At 42.5% G+C, this 12,555-nt stretch overlaps 1 protein-coding gene across 3 annotated transcripts in view; it reads right to left on the bottom strand.

Annotated features, from left to right (window-relative positions):
* The window catches only part of pold1 (polymerase (DNA directed), delta 1, catalytic subunit), a 247,573-nt gene that overhangs the window by 15,694 nt on the left and 219,324 nt on the right, over positions 1–12,555 (bottom strand). Inside the window, exon 27 of one of the 3 annotated variants that reach the window (XM_059953952.1) lies at positions 6,448–8,025. The exons of the other annotated variants lie outside the window; for them this stretch is intronic. Coding sequence (XP_059809935.1) covers positions 7,929–8,025 — 97 coding nt within the window. The 3' untranslated portion in view covers positions 6,448–7,928. Of the gene's footprint in view, positions 1–6,447; positions 8,026–12,555 lie in introns of those variants that run through there. 3 annotated transcript variants of the gene reach the window in all.

The raw sequence follows: 12,555 nt of genomic DNA, 5'->3' as shown, positions 1-12,555 counted from the left end.
AAAGGGAACATTGAGGGGAGGCTTCTTCACACAGAGAGTGGTGGGAGTGTGGACTGAGCTGTCAGATGAAGTGGTAAATGCAGGCTCACTTTTAACATTTAAGAAAAATTTGGACAGGTACATGGATGAGAGGGGTATGGAGGGATATGGGCCAGGTGTGGGTCAGTGGGACGAGGCAGAAAAATTGCTTGGCACGGCCAAGAAGGGCCAAAGGGCCTGTTTCTGTGCTGTAATGTTCTATGGTTCTCTGACATTCCCCATACCTTAAAATTATGCCCACACGTATTAGCCATTTCCGTCTTGGAAATCTGTCTCTGGCTGTCAACTCAATCTAGAACTCTTGCGTGGCCAAGATATAAAAGCCTGAAAAAGCCTAGCACTAGGCTCAAGGCCAGCTTCTACCCTGAGTGTTAAACAGCCAGACCTCACCACCACTTTGTCGTGGTGCCTGCGCCGCACTTTCTCTGTAACTGCACACTATCTTCTAGTGCACAAAGTTCAAGGTAAATGTTATTATCGGAATACGTATATGTCACCACATACAGGATCAATGAAGGATCAAGTAGAGCATAAATTGTGCAAATGCAAGTATTAAAAAAAGGCAATAAATAATGGGAATGTGAAATAACAAGATAGAGACCTTAAAGTGAGACCCTGGTTGGGCAGATGAGCGTAGCTATCCCCTTTTGTTCAAGACCCTGATGGCTGAGGGGTAGTAACTGTTCTTGAACCTGGTGGCGCAAGTCCTGAGGCTCTTGTACCTTCTACCTGATGGCAGCAGTGAGAAAGGAGCACGGTGTGGGTGGTGAGGATCTTTGATGATGGACGCTGCTTTCCTACGACAGCGTTATACACTACCTCAAGGCACTGATGTGATGAAAAGATCTGCATGCAAATCAAAAGCTTTGCACTGCACCTCGGTACCCGTGACATTAATAAACCAAGTTCCAGGACCTATTCCAGTAAATCCTACCGAACCCTCTTTAATGTCCCCTGTTGTTCTGATCACCCATCCACCCACCTCACTCTACTACCCACTGAACTGTCTCGTAGGCGCGCTAAACCACCTTTTATAATGCTCATAAACTCAAGAGACTCTGCAGATGCTGGAAATCTACAGTAACACACACAAAATCCCAGAGGAACTCAGCGGATCAGCATCTATGGAGAGGACAGTCGTCAAGTCTATTGTCATTTGACTCTACACATGTACACCGTCAAACGAGACAGTTCTCTGAACCAGGGTGTAAAACACAGTAGTCCACATACACAATAACTCATGAAAGCTAGGATAAAATCTACAAGTGAATTACGCAGATGCAGTCAATGGTCCATGAACAGTCAACATATCTGGCTGAGATCTCTCATCACTTCTTAAAATGCTGTAAACACATGTGAGTGATTATTTATTTTTGAACATTTTATTCCATATGCATCCTTTAAACTCTTACAGCACTGTGCAAAAGCCTTAGGCACATACATTTATGTAGGGTGCCTCAGACTTTTGCACAATATGTTATTTCTTTCCCAGTTACCAAATAAGACCTAGTACTATTGAGCTAGTGCTAAGCTCAGTATGTTTATTTCTGTTTCCCAACCACCTTCCTATTTTAACCGAAGTATAGTACCATCCAAAAATCTTAGGCACTATATATATATATATATGCAGTATATATACCTAAGACTTTTGCGGAATCCTGCTGAAGGGTCTCGGCCTGAAATGTCAGCTATACTCTTTTCCACAGATGCTCCCTGGCCTGCTGAAATCCTCCAGCATTTTGTGCGTGTCCGTTGCATTTCCAGTATCTGCAGATTTTCTCTTGTTCGCACAGTACTGTAGATTTTTTTTTACCATATAATTTTCTGTTCTTAATAATTGTCGGACGCTTCATTGTTTGCATGTTACACCCAGAACAAATCACATCAGCAAGTTCCTAATATCTGTAAGCGCATTTGGTGAATAAGGTTGATCCCTAATTCTTGATCCTACTATGTATCAATGAGAGATGGACACAATAGTCCAGTTGATCTTAGAACCATGTTTAGAACATAGAAAACCACATCAGAGGAACAGGCTCTTTGGTCCAAACACAACGCCATAATAAACTAATCCCATCCATAACCTGTTCTTCCCTGTATATTCATGTGTCTGTCTTTAAATTCCTTAATCTCCATCACCACATCTGGCAGCTCATTCCGGGTACCGTCTACACTCCATGTAGAAATCTGTGCCTTTGAAGTTACTCTCTCTCACCCTTAATACAAAGCCTTCTAGTATTAGACATCTCGGCCCTGGGAGAAAGCTATCTTCTCCATCCCTGCCTCACACGGGTGGCACCGTAGGGCAACAGTTAGCGCAACACTTCACATGTCAGCGATCTGGGTTCGATTTAGCCGTTGTCTGTAAGTGGGTTTTTGTATGTTCTCGCTGTGACTGTGAGCGGTTTTGGGACCCATCTTAGAAAGGAAGGAGAGGGCTCAAAGGAGGTTCATAAAGATGATTCCAGGATTGAATGGTTAGTCATAAAAAGAGCATTTGATGACTCCGGGCCTGTATTTACTAGAATTCAGAAGAATGAGGGATGACCTCATTGAAATCTATTGAATAGTGAAAGTCCTCGACAGAGTGGATGTGGAGAGGATGTTTCCTATGGTGGGAGAGTCCAAGACCAGAGGACACAACCTCAGAATAGAGGAACGTCCTTTTAGAATGGAGATGAGAAGGAATTTCTTTAACCAGAGCGGTGAACCTGTGGAACTCTCCGTAGAGGCTGTCTTTATGTATATTTAGGGCAGAGGTTGAGAGATTTTTAGTTGGTCAGGGCATGAGGGGACAAAGGGAGAAGGCAGGAGATTGAGGCTGAGAGGAAAGAAAAACTGTGCAGAAACACAATGAAATCTGCAGATGCTGGAAATTCAAGCAGCACACACAAAATGCTGGTGGAACGCAGCAGGCCAGGCAGCACCTATAGGGAGCAGCACAGTTGACCCTAAGGGTCTTAAGGTCTCGGCCCAAAACGTCAACTGTATTTCTTCCTATAGATGCTGCCTGGCCTGCTGCGTTCCACCAGCAAGAAATGGGGGAGCAGACTCAATGGGCCGAATGTCCTAATTGTGCTCCCATATCTTATGTGGGCTTCCTCTGGTTCTAAAGACTCATATTCATGGGTTAGTAGATTAATTGGTCACATGGGTGTAATTGAGTGGCGAGAGCTTGTGGGGCTGCAAGCAAAATTCCCGTGCTGTATCTGTAAAATATAAAAACATTTTATAAACCTCAATTAGATCTCCGCTCAATGTCTGCTGCTCCAGAGAATATCCAAGTTTCTCTGACCTCTCCTGATAGCACGTCGTCCCTGATCCAGGTAGTATCTTGGTGAAACTCTTCTGCACCCTCTCCAAAGACCTCATATCCTTTGTGTCATGGGTCGACCAGAACTGTTTGCAATATACCAAGTGTTTTTGGAAAGGCTCAGCAGAAACTCCCCTGCTTTTATACTCTGCTTTCATCAATAGAGATGCGGGAGAAATTACTTTAGTCAGAGGGTGGTAAATCTGTGGAATTTGTGGAGGCCAAAACATGGGGTGTATTTACAGTAGAGACAGATAGGTTCTTGATTAGCCAGGGCGTCAAAGGGTGTGCAGTGGAGATGACTGGAAGATTTGGATCAGCCCATGATTGAATGGTGGAGCAGACTCGATGGGGTGATTGGCCTACTTCTGCTCCTAGATCTTATGGTCTTACTAAAGCCCAAAGCAACCAACACACACAAACTGCTGGAGGAACTCAGCAGGTCAGGCAGCATCAATGGAGGGCAAAAAAGTCAATGTTTTGGGGGTGAGACTCCTCAGGAAGGGTGCAGAAGCCAGAATAAGATCAGCTGCTAGTTTATACTCCTTCCTCTCAGTTTCATATTCTTGTTTCTGCCACTTTCTGCTCCAGTCTTGATGAAGGGTCTAGGCCGAAGTGTCATCTATTGATTCCTTTCCATAGACGCTTTAAGAATGGCTTTCCCAATCTGCCCTGCGGCCTTCAATAACTTGTTCACTCTTACCACTGGAGCACTCTTATAAGGGAAAGGTTGAGCAAACTAGGGCTTTTCTGTTTGGAGAAGTATGTTAAGTAAATTGTTTAAAATAATAATAGGTATTGATAGAATGGGTAGTCAGAGACTTCTCCCCCAGGGTGTAAATAGCTAATATGCGACGGCATAGCTTTAAGGTGTTGGGAAGAAAATACAGGGGAGATGTCAGAGGTGTTTTTGTTTACATAGAGTGGTGGGTGTGTGGAACAGCCTACCAGGGATGAGAGTAGAGGCAGATACATTAGAGGCATTTAAGAGACTCTTAGGATAGCACATGGACATGGGATGGAAGAGTTAGATTGATCTTGGATCAACTGTTCAACAACTCAGTGGCCACTTTTATTAGGTACACCTGTATATCTGCTTGTCAGTGCGAAGATCTAATCGGCCAATCACGTGGCAGCAAGTCAATGCATAAAAAGCATGAAGTCATGGTCAAGAGGTTCAGTTGTCGTTCAGACCCAACATCAGAATGGGGGAGAAATGTGATCTAAGTGACTGTGACAGTGGAATGATTGCTGGTGATAGACGGGATGGTTTGAGTGTCTCAGAAACTGCTGGCCTCTTGGGACTTTCATGCACAAGGGTCTCTCAAGCTGATCGAGTAAGGTGCGAAAAACACAAAACATCCAGTGAGCAGCAGTTCTGTGTTCAAAAGCTCCTTGCAAACAAGTGAGGCCAGATGAGAATGACCAGACTTACTCAAGCTGACAGGAAGGCGACAATAACTCAAGTAACCACGCATTACAGAAAAGCATCCCTGAATGCACAGCATGTCGAACCTTGAAACAGACAGCTTATAGCAGCAGAAGACCACTAAATAAAGGTACACCTAATAAAGCAGCCATTGAGCGTACGTTCTAACAGGGAAATCTGACCTCCGAAACAAAGAGTTGGCTAAACAAAATATTGAAATCGTGTGTTAAAAGAGAGCTGCAACCCAGATAGCCTGCAGGAAATTAAAACTGTTTGCACAAGACTACTGCATAAGACATTATCAGGAAGATTTATGAAGAAATGGGTAACTGATAGACAACAATTTGAGGAACTTTTACCCGATGGAGAATAAAAAGAACATGGATGGCAGTACAGTCTAAGTGCACCCGATAGTTTTTCTTGCTTTACAATATGTACATTATAGAATAAACATTTGCTTTGACCATTTAATACAAATAAAAGAGAATCAATCTCTTTTTACAGATTGTGTGTGCAAGATGTGCTCAGAGTGGCATTGCTTAAATTAATATATCTAGGAGGGAAATAAGTGCAACATTAGATTGCAACCTCACGACCTGCGGTCAAATCTATCTTGGCCAGAAAGTTTACTGTCAATCACAGATATAAGATGTTGCGTTCAGACGGAAACCAGTCCCCATAAAACTGACCCCTTGGGGCTGGGGGGTGGAATTGACACTTGTAGCAAGCCGATAAATTAAAACATGTAAACTAGTCTAAGTTATCACAAACTACTGCAGGGTATTGGTGTCGCTTATCTGGTCAGAGACACTTGACTGAAACTCAAGAGGGTTGTTTCTTCAGATGATGGCAATCTGAAAATAATGCACAAGGTGCCCAGCAGGTCAAGCAGCAACTGTGGAAATTGTTATTGCTAGCAGTCCTGAAAAGTCGACAGCTCTTCTTTGTGACCTGCACAGCACCTCCCTGTAATTCCCCTTCTTCCTCTCCTATTAGATTCCTTCTTATTCAGCTCTTTACCTCTTCCACCTATCACCTCCTAGCTTCTTACTGCATCCTCTCCCCCTCACTTGGTCTCATCTATCACCTGCCATCTTGTACACCTTCCTATCCCCCACCTGCTTATTCTGGCTCCTGTCCCCTTCCTTTTCGGTCCTGATGAAGCGTCTCGACCCGAAATGTCAGCTCTTTATTCCTCTCCATAGATGCGGCCCGATCTCTTGAGTTCCTCCAATATTTTGTGCTTTTCCACAATGGCGGTGGGGTTTCTGCAAATCACTTGGACATAATTGATGTGATAATGATACTTCTCACTTAAGACTGGTTGAATGGGAAGAATATGTGGGTGATGGGCAGATGGAAGAGGGGAAAGAGAGAGGGTAATGGGGGAAAGAGAGAGGGTAAAGGGGGAAAGATTACAGAAATGACAGAAAGATTAGGAGGGGAGAAAAGTAAAAAAGAACAAAGGGGAATAGTTACTGTAAGTTTGAAAAGTCAATGCAAGGTTGGAGATTGCTTGGGCGGAATATGAACTGTTCCTCTGATTTTAATTTGGCTGTGATCTGGAGTCAGTTATGTTAAATTCTATTCCTTGCAAGAAAAATTCAAGGAATGAGCTAACCAAAAGGACGGCCCATGTTCACCAGAATAAAACAACGCAAGCACATAATAGTAAGGATAAGTTTTATTTTTCTTTTCCAGATACAAAAGCTCATTGGCAAAAAAAACCACACAGCTATATAAAATATACCGAATGACGGACGTGAGGCTTATCTGAAAATGTAAAACTAACTGACCTAGCAGCAAATTGCTGGGACCAGAGAGGTCCAGGCTTTATGTTCTGTTATCTCATTGTAACATAAATAAGAAATATTGAGTGTGGGGAAGAGGAGTCATGGATGAGCAGCTCAGTTGCCCATTATGGTGTAGACAACAGGAACTTCTTTCAAAACTCTAAGACGGGAGAGGAATAACTGAGACAGCTGCCCCCTTCCCCAAAAGTCCCTCAAAACAGTGAGCAACGTATTAAAAATGCTCTTTCTAAAAGACCCAACACAGAGGGTAAATTTCCACCACTTACTGGCCACTACAAAGAAGATGCCACAGTTTGGCTGCCCAATATTCCCCACCATTAACATTTATGTCAGTTTAATAAAAATTGCAAATTTGTTCATGGACAAACCATGTTCTGGGTTTGGCAAAGAGTTATCATAGTGAATTCCTTATAATTAAGAATTTGACGAGAGATCAAAATTTAAAGGAACAAGGCCATGGACAATAACATTCCATATGAGTAAATCCAGGAAGGATAGGTAATGGGTATTTTTCATTGTACTTTTAATTGAGGTATTTCAACTTTTCACCTCACCTACACTCCTTTAACATAAGTCAGTACTACCAGCCCTCCTGCAAACACTGATCCATCCTCATAGCTTAGAGGTTGCTTCCCACTCCCATTACAAGTACAATGTAAAAGGCAGGAGCACATTACATGGTTGGAGCAGGGAAAAAAAATTCTCCAACTTAAAAAAATTTGATCCAAGAGGCCTTCAGGTTACTGGGTATTACCGATCCATAAATTTAATTTCGGAAACATTTCAACAACTCATTCTGATGATGTGCTCCAAGCAATCTTTAGGTCCAACAATTCAGCAAATTATATAGATAGCAGGCAGCAATATAACTCAAATCCTTGCAATGGTGTCCCAACATGGTGCATTTACAAAACCATGCACAGTTGCAATACTGTTCATAAATTAACCCTTCATAATCTGTACTCCATTGTCATGATCCCGGGGAAAAGAAAACTAGTACACTTCACTTGGATTGAATATGTCTTTTGTCCAAACATCCCCAAGGACCCAAGAAACTGTATTAACACAAAAACACATAAATCGCTATCAATACAAGGGCCCCTGAGCAACTTCAGATACAGAAACTTTAAAAAGTCAGGCGCTGTAAAGTTATCTAGTTGACTACCAAAGTATTTTCAATTAGAACATAAAGCCAATGTCTAGCTGGGAAACTTCTCACCAAAGGCACTCTGTGCATGAACAGAACTGGTTCCTGATGTGTCAATGAAAGTGTCTATGGATTGGTTTTAAAAGGACCCCTTTCCCCTCCTCAATTTGTTTCCGGCTCCTCTCATCACCAGGTCGGGGGTCCAAATCGCACCATCACCTTCTCCTGGTCATCAAGGTCCTTCTGCACTTTCTTCCGCATGTAGAAGATGGGGCAATCTCGACTGATGAGAAATGGGGAGAAGGGTGGGGTGGGAGGGAAGTGAAAAAGATGTTACATGGCAGTTACAGCCTTTCAGCCCGACATGTCCGTTCTCGGAACAAATATCTTCTCCCCCCACCCCAAATAACAACACATTTTCTCCTTTATTGCTCATTCACTTCTACTGACGTACTGTTGAAGGTGTCCGGACTGGTTGCATCGTGGGCTGGTACAGCAATTCAGATGCGTAGAAAGACAAGAACTGGCAGGGAATTGTGGACTTTTCCCAATACATCACAGGCATATCGCTCCCCACCATCAGTGGTATCTACAGGAGCCACTGCCCCAAGAAAGCAACACCTAGCATCAAAGATTCCCATTCCCTGGGCCAAACCATCATCTTGCAGCTACAGAAGCCTGAAGCCCCCTAAGATCAGGTTCAATAACAGCTACCAGTGGTTCTAGGAGGTTTATGAACCTTGTAGAATTTTCTTTATTTCTGCATAAATATGACCTAAAATGTGATCAGATTCTAGTCCTAAAACTAGATAAGGATAACACAAAAATATTAAACTTCTTCACTTATTGAGAAAAAATATTAAAAATTACTTGCATTTGTTGGAAAAAGTATGTGAACCTTTGCTTTCCGTAACTGTTGTGACCTCCTTGTACAGCAATAACTTCAACCAAATGTTTCCAGTGACCGTTGATCAGTCCTGCACATCAGCTTGGAGGAGTTTTGGTGGGCTTCTTTGCATGAACTGCTTGTTTTAGGTCCTTCCACAACATTTCCATAGAATTAAGTTCAGGACTTTGACTCAGCCATTCCAAAACATGAATTTTCTTCTTTTTAAACTATTCTGTTGTTGAGTTACTCTTTTGGATCATTGCTTGTTACATCATACAATTTTTTATTAACTTCAGGTGACAGACTGCTACCCAGACACTCTCCTGCAAAATGGCTTGATACAATTTTGAATTCATTGTTCCCTCGACGACTGCAAGCTACCCAGGCAGCAAAGTAGCCCCAAACCATGACACTCTTCCACTATGCTTCACACTTGGGATGAGGTTTGGGTGTTGGTGTCTTAAAATAGCAATCTGCATTTCTGCTAAAAAGTTCAACTTTCGTCTCATCTGTTCACAGAACATTGTAGAACATCCAGGTGGTCTTTTGCAAACTTGAGACGCGCAGCAATGTGTGTTTTGAAGAGCAGTAGTTTCCTCCATGGTGTCCTTCCATGAACACTATTCGTGTTCGGTGTTCTTCTTATAGAGCATACATGGACAAAGATTTCTGCGGGTCTTTTGTTGTTACCCTTGGGTTCTCTTTCACCTTCTTCAGCGTTGCACGTTGTGCTCTTGGTGTGATCTTTGCAGGACACCCATTCCTAGCAGAGTAGCAACGGTATTGAGTTTCCTCCATTTGTGAACAATTTCTCTTACTGTGGACTGATGCACACTCAGGTCCTTACAAATGCTGTTGTAGCTTTTCCAGCTTTGTGCATCTCTACAATTCTTCTTCTATGGTGCTCTGAAAGTTGTTCTGATCGAGGCATGGTGCACATAAACAGATCTTTTTTGAGAAGAGCAGGCTCTGTCAGTAACCTGACTTTTTTTTAAAATAGGGCAGGACACCTCTACAACTCACACCTCCAATCTCATCTCATTGATTAGAGCATCTGACTCCAAATAGCCTTTGTAGATGGCATTACCCCAGAGGTTCACATACTTTTTCCAACAAATACATGCAATATTGGATCATTTTTCTTAATAAATAAATGAACAAGTGTAATGTGTTTGTGTTATTTATTTAATTGTGTTCTCTTTATCTAGTCTTAGGACTTGTGTAAAGATCTGATCATATTTTAGGTCATATTTATGCAAAATTAGAGAAAATTCTGCAGGGCTCACGAACTATCTAGCACCACTGTACTTCCTTTCTAGAATCATTCTAGAGGGTACGACTGTACTTCAGTTCTAGAACCATTCAGCAAAACACGTAGCACTGAAGTCTGTCTACACTATGACCACTTTGCACTGAAATAGGATTTTTCTTTCATTCTGAGTGTGTTATTTCTTGTATAAATTGTGTGCTATTTGTTCTTTTTTGTGAATGTTGTGTATTTATACTCTGTGCCTGTGTTGCTGCTGCAGGTAGATTTTTCATTGCACCTGTGCACACGTGGACTTGTACAGATGGCAATAAACTCCATTTTCAGAAGGCTATGCTCTTCCTTAACATTCCCAACTTTAAGCGCACAGGCACCAAGCTCCCCCATGGGGTTGTGGCTCCTAGTTTTGGGCTTCGGCATGTGGAGGAATACAGTAATTACACAGGGGATTCTCTGTGAATGGAGTCTTAGCTGATATACATGCAGCGGCCATTTTATTAGGTACACCTGGTTGTTAATGCAAATATCTAATTAGCTAATCATGTGGCCAGCAGCTCAATGCATAAACGCATGCTGACACGGTTAAGAGGTTTGGTTGTTATTCAGACTAATCATTAGAATGGAGAAGAAATGTGATTTAAGTGACTTTGGCCATGGATTAATTGTTGGTGCCAGATGGGGTGGTTTGAGTATCTCAGAAGCTGCTAATCTCTGGGATTTTCACACACAAGTCTTCGGAGTTTACAGAAAATGGTGCAAAAAACAAAAAAGAAGATCCAGTGAGTGTCAGATCTGTGGGATAAAATGCCTTGTTAATGAAAGAGGTCAGAGGAAAATAGCCAGACTGGTTCAAGTTGACAGAAGTAACTCAAATAACAACATATTACTACAGTGGTGTGCAGAAGAGCATCTCTAACTGCACAACATGCTGAACCCAGAAGTGGATGGGCTACAGCAGAAGATGACGACGTACGGAAATACAGTCAGTGACCACTTCATTAGGCAACTCCTGTACCTGATAAAATGGCCACTGAGTGTACAGTATGATCCTTTACAGTATGAACCTAAAGCTGACTGTGTAAAAGTACCCCACTGTTCAGAAACCACAGCAGTTTTAAACTTCTCCAAACTAACTATTTACCCAAGAGAAAAGTTCGGATACAGAGGAAACTCTCTTCAATCCAATGTTCACCGTTCCTCTTTAAAGGGGACATTTACCATTCTGGTATTGATATTGGTTTATTACTGCCACATGTACCAAGACACAGTGAAGAGCTTTTGTTTTGCGTGCCACCCAGACAGATCATTCCAATCATACGTACAGGTGGTATGGTAGCGTAGCAGTTAGCGTAACGCTTTGCAGCGCCAGCGATCCAGTTTCAATTGCCACCGCTGTCTGTAAGGAGTTTGTACATTCTCCCAGTGACCGCATGGGTTTCCTCCAGGTGTCTGGTTTCTTCCCACATTCCAAAGACGTACCGGTTAGGGTTAGCAAGTTATGGGCATGCTATGTTGGCGCGGAAGCATGGTGGTACTTGAGAGCTGCTTGAGCACATCCTTGGACTGTGTCCATCACTGACACAAACAATGCACTTCACTGAATGTTTCAATGTATACATGACAAATAAAGCTAATCTTTAGCCTTAAGTACATCATAATAAAAAAAGAAAATAGAATGCAGGATATAGGAACATACACAATGCTGGAGGAAGTCAGCAGTCAAGCAGCATCTCTGGAAAGGAATAAAGTCAACATTTTCAGAACCACTTCATTGCCAGTTTGTAAAACATTCCAGAATTGATTGTCATTTGGTACCAAGCAAAAAAAAAGGCTGGACAATACCATAAAGGACAACACAATGGCAGCCAACAAGTAGCAGAATGGTGACATGTGCAAACATCTTCCGAACAGGCTCAATAATTATCAAACAAACAAGGAGACCAGGAAAGATGCTGGGTAGGGACAGTTAGTTACTATCTGGGTAGGGACAGTTTAGTTACAGCTGAGTGAGTTTTGTTGAGAAGCTGGATAACTACAGGAAAGAATCTTCAGAGATGGTGTGTAGTCCTGGTGGTGATGGACTTGTAGCATCTCCCTGATTTCAGTTTGGTCAATAGGTGACTGTGTGGGTTGATGGAGTCAGCAGCAATTTTTTCCAGCTCTTTTCTTCATTCTAGTGATGAATAGGTCTTTAAATGTCAGTAGCTGACAGCCATTGATCTTCTCTGCTGAGTGGACCACTCACTGAAAGCTGGACTTGGAGAGGGAGGAGGCAGTGGGAAACCAAATGGTCAGAGGCGGTCACAATAATCTCAATGATGGCCAAGTAACAATATGTCAGGATACACCCTGAGATATCAAGTTTCTAAAGCAGGTATAGGAAGAACAATCTCTGCTGGGCTTTCCTAGTGATGAATGTACATGCTTGTCTCACTTCAATGTATTGGTAACGGTAGTCCCCAGGAATTTGAGTGATTCAACCACAGACACAGCCTGACCGTTAATTTCCGAGGGGTGAGGGCAGGTGGTGGGTTGCTAGTGGAAGCCAATCATCATTTCAGAGCATTTAAGCTCTGAGCTGTGGGCTGAGACTTCATTTTGTGTTAATGCAGAAGAGGGTTACAGTTGCAGGGAAAGTGCGGTGCAGGTAGACATAT

The sequence above is a fragment of the Hypanus sabinus genome, chromosome 29, assembly GCF_030144855.1.
Source record: "Hypanus sabinus isolate sHypSab1 chromosome 29, sHypSab1.hap1, whole genome shotgun sequence".
Classification (NCBI taxonomy): domain Eukaryota; kingdom Metazoa; phylum Chordata; class Chondrichthyes; order Myliobatiformes; family Dasyatidae; genus Hypanus; species Hypanus sabinus.
Note: the sequence above shows the minus strand (reverse complement) of the source record. Positions and strands in the feature narration are given on the sequence as shown.